Source organism: Dipodomys spectabilis, unplaced genomic scaffold, assembly GCF_019054845.1.
Source record: "Dipodomys spectabilis isolate Male_0828 unplaced genomic scaffold, ASM1905484v1 ptg000157l, whole genome shotgun sequence".
Taxonomy (NCBI): Eukaryota; Metazoa; Chordata; class Mammalia; order Rodentia; family Heteromyidae; genus Dipodomys; species Dipodomys spectabilis.
The window spans coordinates 14071275-14098455 of record NW_024870834.1 but is presented as its reverse complement, the minus strand read 5'-3'; the positions used below and the strand labels follow the sequence as shown (position 1 = coordinate 14098455).

The following is a 27181-nucleotide window of genomic DNA, read 5'->3' as shown; positions in this document are numbered from 1 at the left end:
CTCTGCCGGAAAAGCACAATAACCTGGTAAAAAGGAAAGCAGCGAGTTTCCAAGGATACATTCCATCTCAAACTAATGTGTTGCTTGAGGCAACCAATTTGTACAAACAAACCAATCCTGGGGAGGGGAGGGACAGCTACTCATGCAAGTGAACCTGGCAGCTCCCCCACCCCCACCTTCTGAATCCTCCTCCCTCTCATTCTATTCCACTTCCCACCCAGCTTTTCTCAGGAAAGCTTTGGGACTCAAGTCTGCAGGGGACTAACACAGACACCAACTGGATGAGCCCGAACTTTGGTTATGAGAACTGAACGAATAGAGGAAACCACTCTTTTATAAAAGCAGTTTATAAAAACTAGTCAACAACATAAATGAAACTTTCCTAGGTTTAGCTGGAACTTTTGTGGTTTTTTTGTTTTCGGTAACTTTCAATTTTTTTTTCTTTCTACTTGCTAAGCTCTGGATTTAAAATATGCTACCATCAAAAGAGTTATTCCACATAATGTTCCAGGAATTTTAATTGCCTGGTGTAAAGTTAACCCTCAGAACAAAACTACAGGCTCAGTATTGTTACCAGTATTATTTACATTCTACCATTCAGGAAAGTGATGGTTAATGAAGTTAAATAATTTGCAAGGAAGTGGTATTGCTGATAGCATATCTTGGTTTGTTGGAACTCTTTTTTTCTTTTTGGTGGGCTGTGGGGCTTGAACTCCGGGCTTGGGTGCTGTCCCTCAGCAATTCAGCTCAAGGCGAGCACTCTACCACTTGAGCTACAGCGCCACTTCCGGTTTTCTGGTGGTCTACTGGAGATAGGAGTCTCACGGTCTCTCCTGCCCTGTCCGGGCTGGCTTTGAACGGTGATCCTCAGATCTCAGCCTCCTGAGTAGCTAGGATTACAGGTGTGAGCCACCAGCACCTGGCTGTTGGAACTCTTAACATTATTTTTTATATACTAGGTCTACTCCTGTAAAGAATAAGCAGGTAGCACTATGCCAAAGAAAAGCTAAACATAAGCACCTGACTCTCTTTTTGTGCACAAACAAAAAAACAAATATTTGAAAGACTAGCTCCCTTAAGCAGAGACCACCTCTACCCTGCACACAAATAGACCAGTGCCAAAACAATTAAATCAAGACATCTATCATAAAAAGTTATTTTAAAACTGGCACCAGTTGCTTATGCCTGTAATCCTAGCTACTCAGGAGGCTGAGATCTGAGAATCATGGTTCAAAGCCAGCCCAGGCAGGAAAGTCCATGAGACCCTTTATCTCCAATAAACCACCAGGAAACCGGAAGTAGCCCTGTGGCTCAAGTGGTAGAGCGCTTGCCTTGAACCGAAAGGGGGATAGTGTCCAGACCCAGAGTTCAAGCCCCCTGGCCAAATAATAACAACAATAACAACAACAATAATAATAAAGCCGAAGTGCACAATTAATGCACACAAGAATCTATAGAAACAAAAATGGGGTCAAATTTGTACTGGTTCACAAAAAACTAATTTGTTTTAAAAATATTCTGGTATTCTTCCATTTTGAGGGAGAAAACATTTGTCAAGGAAGATTAAAAATATCTTCTAAATTTGTAGTTAGAGGAAAGAATTTTAAAAATAATTAACTTGTTTTTTTCCCAAAGAATAAGATCAGAAGAGGTAACTTAAGAACAACAAAAATTCCCTGGAAAGCCATCATGGAAATCTGGGCCCCTGACTCTGGTTTCAACTCTACAAGCTGCAGCAGGAAGGCAGAACAGGCAATAGAGAGGCACGTTCATCTTGAAACCTGTACCTATGAGTAGATGATGTTCTCATTCTAACCTTGACAAATCATGACAAGAGAACCTTCCTGAGCATCAAAAAAGTCTGATCAGGAAACTGAAGGTTTATAATGTAACTTCCTATCTGCCATAGGCACTTGTTTCTGAGAAAAAAAAATGAGTCCCAAATATCTAGGGATAGCGTACTGTCTGGGCAGAGTGAACACACACACACACACACACACACACACACACACACACACACACACACACACACACACACACACACACACACACACACACACACACACACACACACGAAAGCCAGGAGTTGAACAAAGCACAAGTAGGGATAACTGTACAGAACTGTAAAAAAAAAAAAAAAAAAAAAAATCCAGGCAGGTTCATCAACATATTTCTTTCTGGGTTTTCTGTTTCCAACACTTTAGCAAAGACATGTAATTCCAAGTAAAATCTGACATTTTATGTGGTTTGGGGTTCATGTAAATTGAGAGCTGAACAGATCGTTTAGAAAAATGTAGTATGGGGCTGGGAAGGTGGCTCAGTGGTAGAGCGCTTGCCTTGCATGCATGAGGCCCTGGGTTCGATTCCTCAGCACCACATAAACAGAAAAAGCCAGAAGTGGCGCTGTAGCTCAAGTGGAAGAGTGCTAGAGTGCTAGTCTTGAGCTGAAGATCTGAGGGACGGTGCCCAGCCCAGAGTTCAGGTCCCACGACCAAAAACAAAAAAATTATATACAGAATACATACATATAATTTCCGAACTTTTCAAAGCCTTTAATAAGCTAATGCCTGATATAGATTTCTAACAGAGGTAGTACAGCATGGCATACTGATGCTCGCAGCATGCTGGTTTTCTTCAAGCTGCTACATGGGACATCCTGGGAAATACTGGGCTCTTAAACCCAATGTTTGGAACACACCTGCCTCTTACCACCTACATATCTCACACCATTCATTTGAGGATTCACTCAACAGAGCATTAAGCATCAGCTACGTGATTCAGCCAGTCTGGACAGTCCTCAGTTTGTCTGTGTGTGTACATTGTAACCCCCACATGTAAATGTATACTTTTCTTGCACATAAAAGAAAACCAAAAGGGAAGCCCACCAATCAATCAGCTTGTGCCACTGTGAATGCTTATGTGTTTTCACATAGGAGACTGTCTCTTGGAACAGCCTTCAAAGGCAGCGGCTTGTTTTCTCTCTTGATCCTCTTGCTGTTTATAAACACTGTAAACCCAGTGGCATCACACAACTACTCATCTGGTGAGGATGACAGGGTGTGCTTGGCTGGTGTAGGCAAAGGGGACCCTGGGGAGACAGGAGGTGATAGAAAAGACAGTAGGGGGCTGGGAAGGTGGCTCAGTGGTAGAGCACTTGCCTTGCATGCCTGAGGCCCTGGGTTCGATTCCTCAGCACCACATAAACAAAAAAAGAAAAAAGCCAGAAGTGGCACTGTGGCTCAAGTGGTAGAGTGCTAGCCTTGAGCTGAAGAGCTGAGGGACAGCGCCCAAGCCCAGAGTTCAGGCCCCACAACTGGAACCAAAAAAAAAAAAAGTCATTTGGGGCTGGGAAGGTGGCTCAGTGGTAGAGCGCTTGCCTTGCATGCTCGAGGCCCTGGATTCGATTCCTCAGCACCACATAAGCAAAAAGAAAAAAGCCGGAAGTGGCGCTGTGGCTCAAGTGGTAGAGCGCTAGCCTTGAGCTGAAGAGCTGAGGGACAGCGCCCAGGCCCAGAGTTCAGGCCCCACGACCGGGCTCAAAAAAAAAAAAAAAGACAGTAGGTTTTATTTCTGAAGGAGGGAAAGCTGGCCTGTTTTCTACTTTCCCTGCCATTTACCCTGGAGAATTGAACCCCAGAACAAGCATCAACACTGCTTTCCAGCACTGCTCCACACCCTGTAATCTAACCAAGGTGAGGGGATTTGTTTGCCTTCCTCCTCTAATTATTCCCTTGGTGAGAAAATGAGAAGAAAGTGTAGGCTGTTCACAGGAGTCTTTCCCTCCACAATTAAGCTGCAATTCAGATTGTCCTATGGGGCTGCCAAATCCCTGCAGAACTCCTACACAGATGACAGAGAGGAGGCAGCAGATCAGCTCACAGCAGCCCACTACCAAGCAACAGGGGCAAGGGAAGCAGGCTTGGTCTGGGACAATGCTCCACACAGAGGTACAACATAGAACATCTGCCACAGCCCTGTTCTTATATACTGTCTAACCAAGGACAGCCCTCCCTGGCCAGCTGTTCTGTGATTGCAGTTCTTGTTTTCTCTGTAAGCAGTCCCTTCATTAAATGCTCTCCAAATAAACCCTTTCTAGAGTGCCATTTGCTTCTCACCAAGACCCTGACCAAAAAAAAAAAAAAAGCAACTGGGCATTAGAATGACTTTGGGAAAGGAAGTGGTACTGTGGCTCTAGTGGTAGAGTGCTAGCCTTGAGCCAAAGAACTCAGGGACAGTGCCCAGGCCTACAGTGCAAGCCCCACAACTGACAGAATGACTTTAGGAAAAGAGAGGTGCTAAAAATACTTAGAAACTTTGAAACACATTAGTAATGGCTTGTTCAGGAGCTGAAGGTATAGCTCAGAGCAGTCATTGCCTAGAATGTGCAAAGGCCCCGGATCCCCAGTATTGCAATGACGACGACGATGACAATGATGATGATCATCATCATGATGACGATGACGACGATGATGATGATGATCATCATCATCATGATGACAATGATGTCAACAACAACGGAGGAGGAGGAGGTGGAAGTGGTAGGAGAGGAAGAGGAGGAAGAAGAGAAAAAGAAGAAATAATAATTGTTGTTGGTGTTAATATCCACTGCAGGGAGGACTGATTTTCATCACTTGAATTACCAAGGATTAAGGCAATTTTTACCAGTGAGAAAGTACAGAGACCACTGAAAAATCACTATGAGCTTAGAGATCCTCACTTTTTTTTTCCCAGTGAGGGGCCCAATTTCCCAAACAATGAGAACCCTGCAGCGTGCACACACGCGCGTGCACGTGCGTGCACACACACACACACACACACACACACACACACATACTGCCAAAGGTCATATAGCTAGTATGTGACAGAATTAGGACTTAAATCTCAATAAGACATCAGAGTCTGAGCATTCTTAGTCAATATACACACTGTATTTTTTCCTCCTTAGGAAGGTTTGGAAAAGAGACTGAAGGCAAAAGAGGCAAAAAGGCTCCATCTCTCTTCCTAATGGCATCAGCTGCTACAGGTGCATTCCTATCATTGAGCTGCTTCCCAGAATGAAAATGGGGTAGTAGGTCATACATTAATTAGCCACTAGCCAGTGGATCATAAGCCAAAGACTTGAAGTACCTGTGAAATCAAAATGCTATAAAGAATCGTGGTTTGGGGCTAGGAAGATGGCTCAACGGTAGAGTGCTTGCCTTGCCTGCATGAGATCCTGGGTTCGATTCCTCAGCCCCACATAAGTAGAAAAAGCTGGAAGTGGTGCTGTGGCTCAAGTGGTAGAGCGCTAGCCTTGAGCTGAAGAGCTGAGGGACAGTGCCCAGGCCCAGAGTTCAGGCCCCATGACCAATAAAAATAAATAAATGAATAAAAATAAAATAAAATAAAGAATCATGGTTTGTGACAATAGAATCTGTGATATATTAGGATACCCTGCAATATTATCAAATACCAAGCGAAATCCTGTCTGAACCCTTTAGTCTATAAGCAGGATCTTCAAACTTGTCCTTAAAAGCACCCAACATGAGTAAATGCTATCCGAATATGAAAACTGACCCAGAGACAAAATCCTAAGCAATATTTTTGAGAAGGGAAAACAAATATTGTTGACACACTGGATAACTTCATACACAATGAAACTAACAGTAATTCTACCACTTTCAGAAGAAAACAACCCTTTCAGCCAAATATTCATACCAAGAATATAATCTTGCCAATGACTTTCTAAACCGTCTATAACATGTGCTTATTGGCAGACTCATACTCCACCTGCAAAGAAAGTGAGTTTTCCATCCTGTGCCAACTGCAAATTTAATAAGTGAGAACATGGGACATTATAGACTAGCAGACAGCTCAATTAACGTATACCTGAAGGTCAAGCATTCACCTGCAAAGTGATTTGTAGTCTGGGTACAATGGCTGAATCCTGACTCTCAATCTGCTTTTTGTAACATTTACTTTCTTGCTGCTTACATCCAGCTCCCTTCTGCTGAAGAGGCAAGGTGTGTGGGTGGTAGGATGAACGACTCAGCCTTGTGAACAGTACAGTTCAGAAGGAAAAAAATAAATTGATAGGGAATGGTGCTTGTACTAAACAGCCAGAAAATAGCACATTAAAATACTCTGTCAAAAATGTTTCCCCTTATGAATAATTAGTCAACCAACCAGCTAATTTGTTTATACATTTTTCTCAGTGCAATTTCAAACCACTCTGGATGCTATATATTTTTTTTTTTTGGACTGGATGACCACACCTGAATTCTGCAAACAAAATTGGCTGTCAGGATTTAAGAAGACTTTAAAGAGGAACTAGAAATGTTAAAAAAAAAAAAAAAGAAAAAGCTAAAAGTGTTTTGCAAAGAACTCTGCCTTGGAGGCCTAGCTTACCAGTTGAGTCAGCCCCAGAAGTCCTGCGGCTTGCCTGTTCTTCTGCATTGATGAACTGTAGGTCTGTGTATGAAGGGCCAACACTAGGACTGCTGGTATCTTCAGAATGGGTGGTCCAGCTGCTCTCGGAGGTCAGAGGACATCTTCTCAGGGACTCAAAGGAAGGGCATGTCCAGCAGGGCATGGTCAATGGAAGAGCTGGGGACAAGACCAAAACCAACAGTGACAGTAAGTATAATTAGCAGCCATTTGTTTTTCTTTGGTGCTTGTGTTGCTTTGGTGTCATTCACAATCCATGTCAACGGTCATAAAAGGCAAGGACAGGAAGAGTCATAGGGCTACAGACAGGGAAATTGACTGAGACACTACGATGAGTCACAATTAAATCAGTATTAAAACTCAGGTCTTGAATAGAGAGAGGTAGGCAGTACAGTAATGACACTCAATGAACATATGTAAAAATGGAATCAGATAACTTGAGGGGATAGGTATTATTGAGATAGATGTGGGAAGAATGATGGAAGGGGTGACACTGATCAAGATGCACTAAACTCGAATTGTAATCTCTTTGTACAAGTATCTGAAGATAATAGAAAACCTCAGGTCTCAAGAACCTCAAATCTAAGCAGAGATATAGCACATGTGTGTACATATACAGAGTAGCTATATGACTATATATGTACACACACGTGCTATGTCTCTGCTTAGTGTGATTTTGAAAATCACTGGAAATTCTGCAGACTGTTAGATATGCAATTGAAGGTTCACTGAAGCTGCTAACCTGCATGAAATCCAATGAAAATTATCTTCTAAGGGAGAAACATACAACCTTAGTCTAGGGCACCAAATCAACCTTTCAAAATCACTTCAAAAAGTGCTTTTTTCTTTCTTTAATCAAACTTCCTAATTCTCTTCAATTGTCTACAATTAACTTGCTCAACATCTGCTTTCTCCATGGTGCTGCACAAGAAATCATAGCCCTGCAAATCTACCAAATATTCAAAAGAGCGCTATCAGGGAAAGAATAAAAATGGAAGAAGCTACTGTTTACCAAGTATCCACTCAAAGGTCAGGCACTTTTACAAATGTTGCCTCATTCCACCCATCAATACCAAAAGGTCAGCAGAAATCTAATTTTACACAGAGGGACCTAAACTCAGAGGTTAAGAAAAGTGCCAAGATAACACAGCCAATTTTCCTGGCTGGAAATAAAACTGTAGTTGGGTTGAGAAACAGAAAGAGAAAACAGATTTAAGAGCGAAGAGAGAAGGCTGGGAGTGGTGGTTCACACTCATAATCTCAGCTACTTGTGAGGTGAAGACTAGGAGGATCTCAATGCAAGGCCAACCTGGGAAAGAAGTTAGCAAGACCCTGCCTCAACCAACAAGCTGGGCATGGTGGTGTGCACCTGTTATTCCAGGAGCTTGGGAGCACAAGCACGAGGATCACAGTCCAAGGCTAGCCCCAGACAAAAATATAAAAATATGAGACGCTGCCAGAAAAATAGCAAAAATGGGCTAGGGTTGTGGCTCAAGTGGTAGGTGTCAGCCAGTGAAGCACAGGGCCCTGAGTTTAACTCCAGTAACTACAAATTATGTATACATATATATGTATATATACATACACACATAAATATATGGTGATACGGAAGAACAATACCTTTAAATATGTGTACACCAATACTTAAAATATGTAAATAAAATTGTAAACGTCCTAGAAAACTACAACTTGTACAATAACTGAATTAAAGTAAGTCAGTCCTTGGAACTTTTCCATAAGATAACTGTCAGGTCAGGTGGTTTTCCCAAAAAGTTCTATCAAACTTCAGTGGGAAACAAAACAAAACAGAACTTTACTCTTCTGAAATTATTGTGAAGTACTGAAAAGACACCCCATTCTACCCCTGCCCCGCCAACATCCACATTTGTTTTGCAAGGTCAGCATTTTCTTAATACCAAAACATGGCAAAAAGAAAAAACCCCACAATTTATATTCTATAAAAGAATTACAGTCTAACTTTTTTTGTGTGGTAGGACTGGAGTTTGAACTCAGGGCTTTGTGCTTCCTAGGCAGGTGCTCTACCATTTGAGCTATTTTTTTTTGTTTTTTTTTTGTTTGTGTTGGTCATGGGCCTGGGCACCGTCCCTCAGCTCTTCAGCTCAAGGCAAGTACTCTATCACTTGAGCCACAGCTCCACTTTCAGTTTTCTGGTGATTAATTGAAGATAAAGAGTCTCATAGACTTTCCTGACTGGGCTGGTTTTGAATCATGATCCTCAGATCTCAGCCTCCTGAGTAGCTAGGATTACAGGCGTGAGCCACAGGCACCCGGCTGAGCTATGATTACTTTTGAGACCATGATTCTCCTGTTTTCAATTCCCACCAAAGCTGGAATGACAGGTGTATCCTACCATGCCCAAGATTTTTTCATCTGCTGAGTTCTCTAAAATCTCTTTTCTGTTTCCAAGGGTGGAACTGGAACCACAATCCTCCCATTCTAAGCTGCCTGAACCGCTAGGATGACAGGCACAGGCCACAGCACCCAGATACCATTTGAACAGAGCTTCATAAACAATTTTGTTTCAGCTGCTTTTGAACAGCGATCCTCTCCATATCTGCTTTCTGATTAGGATGCACAATTTAAATCAATGCTGTCTGGCCTACAACTAATCCTGATCGTGAACATAGATGTTAAAATTCTAAGTAAATTATTACTTCTGTGTGTGTGTGTGTGTGTCCTGAGGATTGAACTCAGGGACTGGATACTGTCCCTAAGCTTTTATGCTCAATGCTAGCTCTCTACTAATTGAGCCACAGCTCCACTTGTGACTTTTTAGGGTAGTTAAATGGAGATCAGTTTCACAGACTTTCATGCCTGAGCTGGCTTTAAACTGTGATCCTCAGATCCCAGCTTCCTGAGTAGCTAGGATTACAGGTGTGAGCCACTGGTGCCCAGGTTTGTTTGTTTTTTTATATCTAGTATGTGGGCTAGGGAAGTAACTCAGTGGTAGAGCACTTGCCTTGCATATGCAAAGTCCTGGGTTCAATCTCTAGCACTGGAAAAAAAAAAACAAAAAAACATTGATTTTTTTTTTTTTTGCCAGTCCTGAGGCTTGAACTCTGGGCCTGGGCACTGTCCTTGAGCTTCTTTTGCTCAAGGCAAGCACTCTACCACTTCAGCCACAGTGCCATTTCCAGCTCTTTCTTTGTATGTGGTACTAACGAATTGAACCCAGGCCTTCATGCATGTGAAGCAAGCAGTCTACCACTAAGCCACATTCCCAGCCAATGTGATTTTTTTTGAAAGGAGAATTAAATCATAACTAAACAGAATTTATCAGACTTACACAAAGATATTTTAACATATTTTAACATTTTCACATATTTTCTTTCATTATTGCTTCCCTAAGGAATCATCTTATACAGTTTTCCTCTCTTTACTTGTTAATGGAATAACAAAGCCAGGAAATTGAAATATAATCTACCAATCATTAGATTTCTCCAGTTTTACCTATACTCTCTGTGTGTGTGTCGGGGGCGGGGGCGGGGGTGCTTAGCGGTATGCAATGTTGCCAATGGGTAGATCTGTGTATCTAGCACTAATCCGGATACAGAACCACTCTATCTATCCCTCATGTCACCTTTATGAACACTCATTTTCCTCCCATTTGCCTCAGCCTCCCTGTTCTATTCCCTACCACTGGCAACCACTAAGCAAGTTTTTGTTTCTGTAATTTTGTCTTTTCAAGCATGTTATTGTGAGGGATAATAGTGATCACCAACTCACTTGGATTGAGAGGTGCCTGGGGGATTGGCAAAGCACACCTCTGAGGTACTTCCAGAGGTGATTAGTCCATGACAAGTCCAATGACATCCATCTAGCAAAGGACTTCTGAGATGCTTCTCACTCTGACATATTATAAATAAAGCTGTATGGACATGTTTCCATTTCTGTGGCGTAAATCTTCAATAGCACAATTGGCAGGGCCTGGGCATCAGGATCATGCCTGTAATCTTAGCTGTTTGGGAGGCAGAAATTGAGAGGACCAGATTTCAAGATAAGACAGACAAAGAGTCAATGAAACATCATCCCAACAAATAATCTGTGAAACATGGTATGTGGTCCCAGTTATACAGATGGTAGAGATAGGAGAATCCTGCCAGATTCAGCAAAAATGTTGCTATCTTATCTAAAAAAAAAAAAAAAAAAACAACTAAAGCAAAAAAGCACTGGGATATGGCTTAAACATTAGGGTACCTGCCTAGCAAGGAGAAAGCCCTGAGTTCAAACCCAAGTAACGTCAAAAAGAAAACGTACACTGGGAACCAGTGGCTCATACCTGTAATCCTAGCTACTCAGGAACTGAGAATCACAGTTCAAAGCTAGCCCGGGCAGGAAAGTCTGTGAAACTGTTACCTCCACTTAACCACCAGAAAAACGGAAGTGATGTTGTGGCTCAAGTGGTAGAGCACTCACCTTCAGCTGAAGAGAGCAATGACAGCACCCAGGCCCAGTGCAAGCCCCACAACCAACAAAAGAAAAGAAAAAGTGCAATTGTGGGAACATATGGTAATTATATGTTTAGTTTTATAAGTAGTTATTAAACTATTTTCAATAGTAGTTGCACCAACTTAGATTCCCACTAGTAATTTATGAGCAATCTAATTGAGCAATCTAATTTCTCTGTGTCTTCACTAGCATTTAATATTACTCTTCCTTTTTATTTCAGCCTTTCTGTTAGGTGGTAGATTTTTCTAAAATTTGCATTTCCCTAGTGGCTTATAATAATGAATCTCTTTCCCTCTCCCCTCTCTCTTTTTCTCTCTCTGTCATGGGGCTTAAACTCTGGGCCTGGGTGCTATCCCTAAGCTCTTCAGCTCAAGGAAAGGGTTCCACCACTTCAGCCACAGTGCCATTTCCAGTTTTCTGGTGGTTTATTGGAGATTAGAGTCTCATGGATTTTCCTTGCCCAGGCTGGCTTTGAATTGCAATTCTCAGATCTCAGCCTCCTGAATAGCTAGGATTATAGGCATGAGCCACCAGTGCCCAGCATGAATCTCTTTTCATGTGCTATTTGCTATTTGTATGTGCTTTACATGTTGATGCCTATTTCCTATTCTTTTATTGTTATTATAAAGATGATGTACACAAGGGTTACAATTACACAAGTCAGGTAATGAGTACATTTCTTTTTGGACAATGTCACCCCTTCCTTCATTTTCTCCCAGTTTCTCCCACCCATCCCCACCCACAAGTTGTACAGTTCACATTTAACACAGTTTCTACAGAGTACCACTGCTACATTTGTTTCCTCTGTGTCCTTGTTTACTCTATGTCCTTGTAACCCCCCTCTTACTCCTCCCAAAGATGGATAAATGAACAAACAAGATAAAAAAAGAAAAAGAAAAACCAAAAAACCCTCTTGTTTCCCTTTCCTATTTTTTTAACTGAGTTGGTAGTTTCTGGTTGGGTTTTAGATTTTTGCTTTTTTGGTATATTGTAGATACTCTTCTTTTTTTTTTTTTTAAATTTAATTTAATTTTATTTGTGAACATACTGTACAGAGGAGTTACAGTTACATGGGCAAGATAATGCGTACATTTCTTACCAAGCATTGCAGCCTCCTCCTTTGTTTACCCTTCACATCCCTTCCCAGCCTCCCCCCTCCCGATATATTGTAGATACTCTTCTTTTATTGGTCATGTAGTTTGAAAATATGTTCAGGCATTTGTCTCTTTATTTCACATGGTCTTTTGCAAAGCAAAGGATTTACATTTTTTTTGTTTGTTTCTTATTTTTTTATTTATATTGTGAACATACTGTACAGAGGGGTTACAATTACATGGGCAAGATAATGAGTACATTTCTTGTCAAGCATTGCAGCCTCCTCCTTTGTTTAAGGATTTACATTTTGATGAGGACCAATGGATCAAATGTCACAGGTATGTTGTATGCCTATTTCCTACTATGTATATAGTAATGTACTATATAATGATTTAAGATTTCTTGCCTCCAGGGGTTAATAGTGCCCTGTTGAGAATACATGGGTTAACATAAGAGAAATCAAACAATGCAATTCAGTATACTAATGTATTAAAGAAAAAATTTACTTCATTGTCATAATATAGGAAAAGCACTAAATATTTTGTATTGTTATTGTAAAGGCGATATACAGAGGGGTTACAGTTATGTAAGTTAGACAATGAGTACATTTCTTTCTGAACGGTGTAATTTAATACCTATTTGTGGAGTCGTTTTTGGCAAACTACAATGAAAAGAGACTCAAATGGAGTAATAATCGAAAGAGATGACAAATCAGAAGAGATTCAATCGAATAGATATAACAATCTGAAGAGACTCCCAAATCTAACAGATGGTAACTAGAAGATACTTCTCAAATCTAACAGGGATGGCAATCCGAAGAGATTCTTTAAATCAGATAAGTCAGTAGAGTCTCCTAAATCTAACAGATATGATGATGAGAAAAGACTTCCTAAATCTAACAGAGATGACTAAATTCTACAGTTGACGTCACACAAAGTTGAGTAGCTTCCTTTGAAAGCTTATCTGGTGATATTTACTACTCTACTCTGTTCAACATTGTATTTGTGCTCAGAGTGTGTGGTGACACAGGAAGTGAAAAGAAGGGAAAGAAACAAAACTTTCATTATTTGTAGCTGACACGTTTATATTTATATATGATAACAAAAAGGTCCTACTAATCAATCATCAAGTAAGTAATTTCTGAAAATCAGCAAGATTTATGTAGAAAATAAAATAACAAAAATGCAAAGCATCTATAATAATAAACCTAACAAATAACCTAAACAAAATAATAAACCTACCAAAGCCTCAGAAGAGGTACTTCTAAAGTTGGTTAACAGATCAAGAAGATCTAAGTACATGCAGACGTATATACATGGACTGAAAAATTGTTTTATAGATTTACTACAATCTCAATTAAAATCTAAACATGCAGTTTTGCTTATGTTAACGAGAAATTACCCTATTTATATTTGATTGTTTTTTTTGGGGGGGGGGAGGGTCCAGTAGTGGGGCCTGAACTCTGGGCCTGGGCACTGTCCCTCAGCTCTTCAACTCAAGGCTAGTGCTCTACCACTTGAGCCACAGCGCCACTTCTGGCTTTTTTCTTATGTGGTGCTGAGGAATTGAACCCAGGGCCTTGAGCATGCAAGGCAAGCGCTCTACCACTGAGCCACCTTCCCAGCCCAAATCCTGCAATTTTTTTTTTTTTTTGTCGGCCGTGGGGCTTGAACTCTGGGCCTGGGCACTGTCCCTCAGCTCTTCAGCTCAAGGCGAACGCTCTACCACTTGAGCTACAGCGCCACTTCCGGTTTTCTGGTGGTTTATTGGAGATTACCCTATTTATATTTGAAAGAAGTAGAGTTGTTTGCTGTATTTACTGATCCAGGGGCTTGAACTCAGGGCTTGAGAGTTATCCCTGAGCTTTTTTGCCACAGCTACCTTAATGGGATTTTTGGTTGTTAATTGGAAAGAAAAGTCTCGTGGACTTTTCTGCCTAGGCTGGCTTTGAATCACAATCCTCATATCTCAGCCTCCTGAGTAGCTATAATTAAAGGCACAAGCTATCAGTGCACAGCTAATAATTTAATAATATGTAGATATATAAAACAATCAAAATAGTATTGGGAAGACTGGATACCTATTTGGAAAAATAAAATTAAACTTCACACTGTACAAAAAGTATCAAACACAGGGCTGGGAAGGTGGCTCAGTGGTAGAGTGCTTGCCTTGCACGCATGAGGCCCTGGGTTCGATTCCTCAGCACCACATAGGCAAAAAAGAAAAAAGCCAGAAGTGGCGCTGTGGGTCAAGTGGTAGAGCACTAGCCTTGAGCTGAAGAGCTGAGGGACAGCGCCCAGGCCCAGAGTTCAGGCCCCACGACCGGACCAAAAAAAAAAAAAAAAAAGTATCGAATACAGGTAAATAAGTGTTTATTACAGAAGATAATATAGCCAAATACACTTATGATTTTGGAATAAGGAAAAATTAGATTTTCTTTGTCAAAACACAGAAAGCACTCAGCATAAAAATTTTTTAAAAATCAGGGACCATCTGTAGGGTTTGAGTTAACATCTAACACATCATAACCACTAGCAGTTCCTAGAAAAAAAATCCAAATAGCACTCTTAAAATAATGCTAAACATAGGGGCTGGGAAGATGGCTCAGTGGTAGAGTGCTTGCCTTGCATGCACGAGACCCTGGATTCGATTCCTCAGCACCACATGAGCAGTAAAAGCCAGAAGTGTCGCTGTGGCTCAAGTGGTAGAGCACTAGACTTGAGCTGAAAGAGCTGAGGAACAGTGCCCAGGCCCAGAGTTCAGGCCCCACAACTGACAAAAAAAAAAAAAAATAGTAATAAAATAATGTTAAACATTATTGGCAATTTAGAAAATGCTAAATAAAAGCACAACAGAAGCTAAGTAGTGGCAAATGCCTAAAATCCCAGCTACTCAGGAAGCAGAGATCAGGATCATCATGATACGGGGCTCAACATGAGCAAAAAGTTAGCAAGACCCAATCTCAATGAACTAGTCATGGTGGTTCGTACCTAAGGTTTCAGCTACATGGGAGTCTATAGATAGAGGGTTATGGTCTGATGCTAGTTTTAGACAAAAACACAAGAAATAACTAAAATAAAGGGAAAAAACCTCAAGACTTGGCTCAAGTGGTACAACACTTCCTTAGCAATAGGCCCTGAGTTCAAACCCCAGTATCAACTGGAAGAAAGAATGAATGGAAGAAAGAGAGGGAGAGAAAAAAAAATGAGGGAGAAAAAAGGAAAATTAAAAATAAAAAAACAAACTTTTTTTTGCAATTTCTAAATATTTTAAATATATTAAGTAGTTGTACAAAGGAGTTGCCATTCAACAAAGCAGTTTATCATCTGAACATCCTGATCAATGTCACCAGATACTATTAATCATCCAGGTGCAGTGGTGCACTCCTGTAATCCCTGTACTTGGGATTCTAAGGCCAAAGATCAAAAGCCTGACAAAGGCTCCAGGCAAGCCTAGGCTACAGCCAGATCTTGTCTCAAAACAAAATAAAAGATACTACTCTTCTTCCTTCTGACAAACTCACATGTAGGCTGGGAAGTGGAGCCACTCGAATAAAGAGGGAGAGTATCAGGAACTGCTGAGAAAGCAGCTCAGTGCTATCCCATCAGTATGATAATGAATGCATCTAGAGCAGCAATTTCCCCAGCAAGAAATCTAACACCTGCATACCTGGATATAAGAAAACTCAGAAAACAAAAAAGATGCTCATCGAAGCCTATTCTGAACTTTCAATATGTAAAAAATGTTCCAAATGTCCATCAGTAACAGATAGATGAATTATGGTGCATTGCTATAACTACAATGGAATACAAAGCCATAAAAACTTAACTACAGGCAATGAGATGAACAAATCTCACCAGCATATTATATTAAAGAAGCATGTTGGGGCTGGGAAGGTGGCTCAGTGGTAGAGCGCTTGCCTTGCATGCATGAGGCCCTGGGTTCGATTCCTCAGCACCACATAAGCAAAAGGAAAAAAGCCGGGAGTGGTGCTGTGGCTCAAGTGGAAGAGCGCTAGCCTTGAGCTGAAGAGCTGAGGGACAGTGCCCAAGCACAGAGTTCAGGCCCCACGACCAGACCCCCTCGCCAAAAAGAAAGAAAGAAACAAAGAAAGAAGCATGTTATCCAGATGCCAATAACTCATGCTCATAATCGTAGCTACTCAAGAGGCTGCTAGCTTGGACAGGAAAAAAAAAAGCCAGAAGTATAGCTGTGGCTCAAATAGTAGAGTATTATGCTTGAGTGCAAAAAGCTCAGGAACAGTGCCCAGATCCTAAGTTTAAGTCCCACATGTGTGCGCACACGTGTGCGCGCGTACACACACACAAAAAAGGAGCAAGTCACAAATACTAGCTACAGTACTATTTCATTTATACAAAGCTTCAAACCAGACTAGATTAAATGATGTCCCCCTTGTGTAGCTGGTAAGACGGTCAAGTATCAAGCATGGTACCATTATCACAAAGCTCAGGAAGATGCTGATGCAAGCAGGGGAAGGGATGTGGTGAGGAGAAGATGGGATAAGCAGGGAATTACCAGAGGCTTTTGGATGATGATAATGTCCTATTAAACTAGGTGGCTGCTTATTCTGTTCTTTACAGCTTAGCCTGTTTAAAAAAAAAAAACTTTGATTTTATTCAGTAGTGAATAAAATGTGTTCAATCTAACTATCAAATTATAGATTCTGGTTACTCAGAAAAGAAACTATTTTAATTATTTGTAATTTTCCTTTTGGTTTCCTTTCTTTTTTGTTTTTCAAGATCCTCCGGCCTCAGCCTTCTGAGTGCTGTGATCACATTGCTGTGAACCACCATGCTCAGATTCACATTGGTTCTTTTTTAAATTTAGAGAAAACATGTCCCTTGAAAGAGAAACTAAGAATCATGTAGCCCCTGGGAAAGAAGAGACCCCAGAGCTCACAAACTATTCCCATTTGCTATAAGATCTTAGGAGAGTTGGCTTTTTTTTTTTTTAACTCCATAATTGGGTTTCTTCAGGCCACAGGCTTCACTGAAATGAGAATGTGCAGTAATGAGCCTAGATTTGGCTCTTCTCCCAGAGCCACATCTTTGATGCCTGCCACCACCGTGCCACAGCCACTCAGCAATGAACAAAGTAAAAGAAAAAAGGAAATCCTCCTCTATAACTTCTCCGGGTGGTTATGAAGGAAGGCCCTGATCCAGCTTGCCTTGTGTACAAGCTGGACTCAGCCCGACAAGCTGGGGCAAATAACTCAACCCATCTGTGCAGGCATTTTCTCACCTGTAACATTAGGCTAAAAACAGTATAAACCTCACTGGAGAATTTACACACATGTTGACAGAGCACTTTTAGAAAGTGCTCTTCACAAGGTAGTACTACTCAAGATGGGTTAGATAGTGGTAGTTATTATGTCCAGATATATTCCTATGCCCTACTTCAGGTCTCCATCACAATCTTTTTTTTTTTTTTGGGGGGGGGTCCGGTCGTGGGACCTGAACTCTGGGCCTGGGCGCTGTCCCTCAGCTCTTCAGCTCAAGGCTAGTGCTCTACCACTTGAGCCATAATGCCACTTCCGGCTTTTTTCTTCTTGCTTATGTGGTGCTGGGGAATCGAACCCAGGGCCTCAGGCATTCAAGGCAAGCGCTCTACCACTGAGCCACCTTCCCAGCCCTCCATCACAATCTTTTAAAACTAGGTTTTTCTTTTCAAAACTAGGTTACTGCTATCTGTCCCCTGAAAAACCAGCTCCTTTATCCTTTCGGTTGTCCAAAATGGTCCCCTGTCATCCTCAATTCTCCTCCTAGTTGGTCCATTATACGTTGTCAGTCCAACTTTCAGAAGATATGTGGAATCCACTGACTTCTAGCTATCTCTATACTACCACCCTGGACCACGCCACCACCTTCTGCCTGCATCAATGCAGGGGCTGCTTTCTACTACTCCCCCTGTCTTCTTTTCAACCACCTCCCCTCTCAATCACTTCCCTACAGCAGTTTCGATGGCTACCTACTGGATCATAGAATGCTTCCAATGGCTCTACCATACTCATAGTAAAAGCCAGAATTCTCATCAAGCCCTCCAAGGATCTCTGTGCCTGAAGCCCCATGACTTTCCTGCCTCACCTGTCTTTTCTCCCCACATTCACCCTGCACCGACAGGACACTGTGAACACAGCTGCCCATGGGACTTTTCACTTGCTGCTGCTCCTGCATGGATGGTTCATCTGCATGGAAGATTCTCTCCAATTTTTGCAAGACTCACTCCCTTGCTTCTCTTAGGTCTTCACTCATATTTATCCCTCAAAAGGAAACTCCTTGGCCTCATAAATATTTACATAGCCTCTACTCCACATTCTCTTCCTTTGCCTCATTTTCCTCTCCTTCCTACTTGCCATATTACCTGACATGCTTACTCTCTTTTTATTTTCTAGTTTTGTTCCCCCAGCCCGGAATGTGTGCTCCATAGGTCAGGAAAACTCAGCTGTATCATGTGCCTTGAGCAGTGACTGCAATAGGTGGGGTCTGGGGGAGGGGAAGAGTGGGCTTAAAGCAACACTGACTAGATAAGTCATACATGGTGTACGTTGTCAGCTTATACAATGTTTTTCTGTTTCTCCTTTAGTACCCTGGTTGATTAAAATGTTAAATATTTTCTTATATTTTGACATGTCTTTTATTTAAACGTTGATGTCTAATCACTAGGGTTATACGATTTTTCTCTTGCAAAGCTATGAAGGTGCCTATCCATGAATACAAAAGAGATCTAATCCTATTCTTATTGGTGGCTCCCCTCTTTTTCATAGTTAGCGATATGAAGCAGCTGTCCCCAGCACTGACTCAGAGAAGTTCTTATTTACTCCCAGAAGGCTCCATTAGTAACAGATTGCTTAACTGGTGGGTAACCTCAATTTGGGGAGAGCAAGGATCGTAACCAGCTTTCTCATAATTGTATCCCACTACCCAAATATTTGCTGCATGAATGCACTAGTTAATTGATGCATGCTTGGGCACTTTATTGTGCTTTGTGTTCTATATTAATGGTAAGATATGCCACAAATCCTCTCTGGGTGAGCCAGCACATTCTCTGGAAATGGATGTTTTTGTTTTAATATTTTAAGGTTCTTCTTGAAGAACTGAAAAAATTTACCTTTGAGAGCTCTTTCCCTAATCCATGGAATGATGATACCTTTAAATAAAATAAAAATATAGTAAATAATTTTAAGTTTGCTTTTATAAAAGGTAGCCCATGGCTGGGAATGTGGCTTGCCTAGTGTGCATGAAGCCCTGGAACCAATTCCTCAGTACCATAGAAACAGAAAAAGCAGGAAGTGGCACTGTGGCTTCAGTGGTAGAGTGCTAGCCTTGAGCAAAAGAAGCTCAGGAATAGTGCCCAGGTCCTGAATTTAAGCCCTGGGACTAGCCAAAAAAATAAAAGTAAATAAATAAATAAAAGCCCACCATAGGAGTACATATGTGTTCACATATATTTGTGAGTGCATAAATGTATGTATATGTAAGTATATGTGAATTTATATGCTATGCTAAGTACGGATGTATGTGTATACATGCATACATAGATATATGTATATATAGATATATATACACACATCTATATGTTTGTATGTGTATGCGCATATATATATATATATAGAGAGAGAGAGAGAGAGAGAGAGAGAGAGAGAGAGTATAGCAAATGGGGAAACAAACTGATGACCATGGTCAGAAAAAAATAATTTTTATGTCAGTATTGGGGCTTGAACTTAGGGGCTGGAAGCAGTCCCTTAGCTTTTTCACTTAAGGCTGGTTGAATACCACATAAGCCACAGCTCCATTTCTACTTTTTCTGCTGCTCACATATTTTCCTGCCCACATTAGCTTTGAACGTCAATCTTCAGATCTCAGCTTGAGTCAGTAAATAATAAAACAGCATGATGACTAAAAGGCTGGTCTAATTTCCTTGCCTTCTTCTAGTTTAAAACAAAAACTAGTTTCACGGAAGAAACCAACACTCCTGATCTGCCTCACAGCTCACCAGGCCCACTTAAATATTCTGCAATAGGTTTCCTATACACCTTCTATTTTTCTAGCACTAATCCAGTAGATATTAAGCTTCCATCTACTAAGTTGCACATACCATATTCTGGGATAGAGAATAAATTAAGAGATAGGAGGTCCCTGCCTCTCTGGAGACAATTTTTTTTTAAAAAAGCAAAATAACAAAATGTATGGTCTCATTCAAATAGAGAGACATAGACTATGAAGAAACTGAAAGCAGGAAAAAGCTAAAGAAAGGATGTGGAGTGTTTTAGGCTTCCCTGAGGCCATGATCAAGCAACATTGTCTAAGTAAAAATTTGGAGGAAGAGCCCACCAGGTAGAAAATACAGCAACAGCACCAACGAACTTGTCCTGGCACAGTAAAAGACGGTGAGTGTTAAGAGCTGAGCTGAGCCTGGTGCAAAGGAAGGACTCTGTTGAAATTTATTCCTGGGTATGTCCTCTGGAAAGGTCATCATTACATTTAGAAGGAAATAAAAAACAATTCAACGTATTAAAAGAAAATAAGACTGCTTCTGTTGAGGAAAAAAATACATATGCATGCAAAATGCAATAAGTCTTGTCTATGTATTGACCCAACCATTGGGATCTTACTTCACCCTCACCCACCACCCACCCTCAGTAGCCAGAATGAACAACATAATAGAATTCAACCACTGGGCTAGTATCTGGGATGAAATCTCTCAGCTGTTGCTCTTGGCTGACGTCATCTTTGATCCTCACCCAAACAAGTGGTTCTTTCTCTAGTCCCAGATAATTAGCTCCCCCAGACACAATGGGAAGGCCTTAGCCCAAGCTTTTAGGAAGGACATTTAAAACACAAGAAAATGCTAGTGTTTTGCTTCAGCAATGAGACAAATGTTCCGGAAATGAAAGTTTATTTATGTTTGCAATTATGCACATCCTGAAATATCTGTATAATGGGTTCAATTCAGCCTTGGCCTCACCAAAAAACTGCCATATCCTAGGAGGAAGGCTAGGATATAAGATGAGTGCACAGGAAGCCTCTCTTGATAATAGTGTCTTTTTTTTTTTAATTTTGAGGATGAACTTTGCTCTTTTTGTATGTATACTGGTATTTGTACCAGCACTTGGCTGCAAAAGTTTAAAGCACACAAAAACACGTAAAATACACCAACATGAAGTTAGGACTTGCTCAGAGAATCTTTATAAAGACTTTAGACGACAGGTAAGCTGACCACTATATTCTTTATGGTTCACAGTGGAGTTTTAGAGCCATATAATACCTTAGTTAAGTTATTCAAATTTTTGCAGCTAGAAAATGTCAGGAACACCACACTAATAGGCCCAATATGAATAAAAAAACCAGCTGGGTTTAGGTTCATTTTCAAAAATTTCTTTAGCTGGGAGAATGTGGCTTAGTGATAGAATGCTTGCCTAGCATGTATGAAGCCCTGGGTTCTATTCCTCAGTACCACATAAACAGAAAAAAACTGGAAGTGGGATATGGCTCAAGTGGTAGAGTGCTAGCTTTGAGCAAAAGAAGCTCAGAGGCAGTGCCCAGGCCCTGAGTTCAAACCCCAGAACTGGCATAAATATATATATATATATATATATATATATATATATATATATATATATATATATACACTTAATATATTATAATTAACATATGTTTAACATTTATATATCAGTATATTTATAAATATATATTTCTTTAGAGAACAACATGAAGATTCAATTTTAATCTGAATAGATTTGTCAGAAGTTTGTTTGTTTTGAAATATGGATATTGGTTCTAAGCAATGCCATCTTGTCCCCACAGCCATCTTAATCCTTCAATAGGTAGAAGGGACTCAATTCTGAGAACTATAGATGGGGCATAGGTCATTCCCAGAACTGCAGATATGTAATACATTGTTAGACTCTACAAAATCCCTATCCTTTACCCCGGATTGTTAAGATTGTTGGATCCCGGTAAATATCTATCCCTGGTTGGTTGTCCTCACTAGTTAACTTCTACTGAACCCTAACTTCCCCCTTTATTTAACCCGTAACTGGCTTGCTTTGCTTCTGTAAACACACTTTATTAATCCCCATACCCTGTGGCATCTGCCTTGATGTGGGTTTTGCCTTTATAAACTTTATGCGGCACTGCAGGTACTTTAGGACACTAGTCTGCTTGCAGTAGCTGGCTTTCTAATAAAAACTCCCGATTTAACCTCTAAAAGTGTGGCTTCTCCGTATCTTGCTGATCTAGTTCTCATGTAACAGTTTCATTTGTGGCTCTACACAGAGGCATCCAGCTTGGGGTAAAGCAGACAAGTTTTCAGTTCAATTTCTTGACTTTTTTTCTTTTTCTTTTTTTCTTTTTTCTTTTTGGGGGGTCCGGTCGTGGGGCCTGAACTCTGGGCCTGGGCGCTGTCCCTCAGCTCTTCAGCTCAAGGCTAGCACTCTACCACTTGAGCCACAGCGCCACTTCCGGCTTTTTTCTTTTTGTTTATGTGGTGCTGAGGAATTGAACCCAGGGCCTCATGCATGCAAGGCAAGCACTCTACCACTGAGCCACCTTCCCAGCCCTTGACTTTTTTTCTTATATGACTTTATATCAGATATCGTCAAAGTGAAATGTGAACCATATTCCTGTGACTAATTTAAGTCTTAGGTTTAAGTATTTGACATTTAAAGTTCTAATAAAAAAATATTTCTTACTGGGTGCCAATGGCTCACACCTCACGAGGCTGAGATCTGAGGATTGCAGCTCAAAGCCAGCCAGGACAGAAAAGTCCCCGTGAGACTCTTATCTCCAATTAACCACTCAAAAACTGGAAGTGGTGCTGTGGCTCAAGTGGTAAAGTGCCAGCCTTGAGCACAAAGAAGCTCAAGGACAGTGCCCAGGCCCTGAGTTACAGCTGCACAACTGACAAAACACACACACACACACACACACACACACATACATACACACACACATTTCTTAAGCGAATATTTATAACCAGGCACTGGTAGCTTACTCCTGCAATATTAACACTCAGGAAGCTGAGATCTGAGGACTATAGTTCAAAGCCAGGACAGGTAGAAAAGTCCATGAGACTCTATTCTCCAATTGACCCGCAAAAAGCTGGGACTGGAAGTATGACAAGAGCATGAGGCTCTGACACTCCCTGATACCCCTACCCCACAACACAAGACTATTAATTTGGACCACTCAAAGTGGTCTTATTAAATCAAAGAGGTGAATCCCACATCTGGCCTCTACCATATTTTAATGGGTGAACGATTTTTCTCATATATGTGGTTATAAAAAGGCTTTTGTGGTGCTCACTTTATTTTGATCATATTTTTCTAAAGATCATGAATCTTTCCCCAGATGAACCATAATGGCACCTATTTACTTCAAATCCTGTCCTAGTTAAAAGTTCAAAAGAAAGTTGCTCCTGTGATGGATTTAAACAACTCTGGAGTTGTTTTCCTCACCAAAAATTGTTGCTGATGGTTATCTAGTCACCCTGGGTAAGAAAATAAGTAGCCAGGTCACCAGGGTGGGGACTAACAACTCCCAGGCTTTTCTGCCCTCCCTAGTACAGCTTTTGACCATTTAAATGCCACAAAAGAGATCTAGCACAGTTGCTTTGTCCCAGCTCCACTGTGCCTACAGCCTCCTTGCATTTTAATTAGGGTAAATAGTACATTCCTATTCCAGGCTGTGCTCCCTTGGCTTTATTCTTAGGTGGAATAACTTAAAAGGCACATTCTTTTGTTTTGTCCTCCTCCTCCTCTGCTAGAAGGACTCAAAAAAGTAAAGGGAACTAAAGGAGAGGAAAGGAGTATCCTAGACAGCATCTCTCCATGTAGCTACTTCTTGTGTGTATGTGCAGCCCTGTCTTTCCCAGTATTTCTTTGCAAACCAGTATGTCAGATGTGCAACAATCGGCTGGGTAAGTACAGAAATGAAAAACCAGGAGCCACAGTGTCAGTCCCACTCATCCTTCTCATCTTCCTATCAGTTACTCTTAGGCTAAGACCTCAAAAAGGACATTAACAGGGAAGGTTACCATCTATCACAAAAATTTTTCTCTGTCCCCAGACTGGAAGACACAGAATTCTAAAGTATGAGCATTTACTAGAAGCAAGGATGACATAGGGAATATGAAAGGGAGAAACTGAAAATTACAACTATGTATTATAGGAAAGAATTAGTTTGCTCTGATAATGCTGATATGTCTAGGAAGAAGGCTGAAGCAAAAACAAACTTTCCACAGATCTTTTTCTCTGGCTGGACTTTACCAACTATATGGGCAGAAACATATAGATATAGTCTACATTTCACCAGTTCAAATTTTTGCATGTTTATATACATATCAAGCTTCTGTCTTGTCCGATTTCATTTGTATGTTGCCCATTCTATAATCATTTGTTTGACATACAAAAGTGAGCTATAGATCCTAGATCTGACAGATGGAAATTAATAAACTAAAAAAAGCATTTTTTTAGAATTAACAAGTGATAAATTGATGAACAAATCATTTTTTAAAAGCACCAGATGGCCATTTATAGTTAGTTGGGTTATCTACTAAGCAGTGAATTTTTCAAACAGGCACCACTGGTCCATAATAAAACTGAGAAAGAGCTCTGGGAAAGCCCCAGAGGTAACTGACAGTAACAAGGGAGGGTGTTTTGAAGTCTCATGTAATTCTTCACAGAAGACACAACTGATAGACCTGGCTATAAAATGAAGCTCTTGGACAAACAATTCTCTCAACACCCACCTCTTCCTTTGTCAGTTCCTTTCCTCTGTCAGTTCCAAATTCAGCTACCATCAGATGGAAACATTACTATCAACAAGAAAAAGTCATGTAGTAGTTGAAAGTCTTTGCATGGAAAGACATTTAGCTGACAACTAGAAGCAGATGGAAAAATCATAAGGGCACAAGTTAAGTTCTTCTTACTACAGGACTTACAAAGAAGCTGAATGAATTTCTGTTAATTTTGGAGCACTATACTGTGTCTTTGAATACTCACACCTATTAGAACTACAGAGATAAAGTGTTCAATAAAAAACCAGTGATTCAACAAGGCACCAGTGGCTCACACCTGTAATCCTAGCTAATCAGGAAGCTGAGAGCTCAGGCTCACAGTTCAAAGCCAGCCTGGGCAGAAAAGTCCGTGAAACTTATCTCCAATAAACCACCAGAAAATTGGAAGTGACCCTGGGGCTCAAGTGATATAGTGCTAGCCTTGAGTTGAAGAGCTGAAGGACAGTGCGTAGGCCCAGAGTTCAAGCCCCATGACCAACAACAAAAAAAAAAGGAATTCACATTGGTCATGGTGGCACATACCTGTAATCCCAGCTACTCAGGAGGAACTGTGAAAGGACTGTGTTCCAAGGTTGGCCTGAGCTAAAACATGAGACACTCTACGAACTGAAAAAACACAAAAAGACTGGGACTGTGGTTCGAATGGTATAGAAGGCCTTGAGTTCAATCCCTACACCTGTCAGAAGAAGAAGAAGAAAGAAGAAGAAGAAGGAGAAGAAGGTGAAGCAGCAGCAGCAGCAGCAGCAGAACGACGACGATGACAACGTAGTGGCTCAGTGAATAAATTATAAAAAACTGTAAGGTTTGGAGATAAAGCATAGTGGGCAGCATACATCTGCTAAGAGCCTGTGCTATTATAGATGTTCCTGGTTCAGTTCAGACTCACTCTCAGCATATCCAAATGGTTCCAGTTTAAGCATTTATAGACTTACTCCATTAGTTTCATGTGGCTACTGTAACGAATTATCACAAACTTGGTAGCTTCAAACAACAGTAATTTATTCTTTCATGATTCTGGAGGCCAGAAGTCTGAAATTAGAAATCAATACTGAAGTAAGGATGAGGATGTCAGCAGGCTGACACTCCCTCTGGAGACAGACAGGAGTAGAGAATCTGTTCCTTGCTTCTTCTGGCAAATGGATGTAGGCATTCTTCGGCTGTGGCTTCCTCACTCTAACCTTTAAGGCCAGCATCTTCAAATCTTTGTATTCCATCTTCACATTGTCTTCTCTGTATGGGCAAAATCTTTCTCTGTATTGTTTATGAGGGTGCATGTGATTGCATTTAGGGCTCACACAGATAACAATCAGGAATGTCTTCCATTTCAAAATCCTTAGCCAAAATACCTCTGTAAAAGCCCATTCCAAATAAGATAACACAAGCCTCAGGGAATAGAACTTGAGTGGCATGGGGTGACAACAGTCAGGGAATAGAACTTGGGTGTCATGAGGTGACAATAGTCAACCACCGAAACACAGTCACAACACTCTTTTTTTTTGTTTTTGTTTTTTTTTTTGTCGGTCGTGGGGCTTGAACTCTGGGCCTGGGCGCTGCCCCTCAGCTCTTCAGCTCAAGGCGAGCACTCTACCACTTGAGCTACAGCGCCACTTCCGGTTTTCTGGTGGTTTATTGGAGATAAGAGTCTCACGTTCTCTCCTGCCCGGGCTGGCTTTGAACCGTGATCCTCAGATCTCAGCCTCCTGAGTAGCTAGGATTACAGGCGTGAGCCACCAGCGCCCGGCTAGTCACAACACTCTTACTAAAAGAACAGAGCAAGCCTGGCACTGGTGGTTCACGCCTGTAATCCTACTCAGGAGGCTAAGACCTGAGAACCAGAGCTAAAAGCTAGCCTGGGCAGAAAATTTGTTGAAACTCATCTCCAGTCAGCAAACCGGAAGTGGAGCTGTGGCTCAAAGTGGTAGAACACTTAGCCTTGAGCAAAAAGAGCTCAAGGACAGTGCCCAGGCCTTGAGTTCAAGCCTCATGACAAAAACAAAACAAAACAAAACAAAAATAACAGTGAATGTAAGAAATCTCACCATGCCTCTAGCACTGTGAGAAACTGACTGTACACATCTGGGTCATTTCTGTGTAATGCCTGCAGTTACATATGTGCTATTATTAACATAGTACATGTATCCAAATATTTTGGAATTAAATTAAAATACAAGCTGCTCAACCACCTACAGAACAGAATAACTAACTTGAGGGAGTCCTATATAATCCAAGCAAAGAAGGCTAAGACCCAATTTCTTCTGTTTCTCAGTTGGCTTTGGCTCTACCAACCACTCTTTCTTATTGTTAAATACAATCCACGAGAGGAAATCCAGGGAGATCGCCTGAGAGGAGTTAGTTTGGGTAATAAAAATGTATC

At 41.0% G+C, this 27181-nt stretch overlaps 1 protein-coding gene across 1 annotated transcript in view; it reads right to left on the bottom strand.

Moving 5' to 3' along the window:
• Positions 1–27181, bottom strand: part of Ston2 (stonin 2) — a 151608-nt gene that overhangs the window by 82947 nt on the left and 41480 nt on the right. The window contains exon 4 of the mRNA XM_042692598.1: positions 6388–6585. Coding sequence (XP_042548532.1) covers positions 6388–6585 — 198 coding nt within the window. The remainder of the gene's footprint in view (positions 1–6387; positions 6586–27181) is intronic.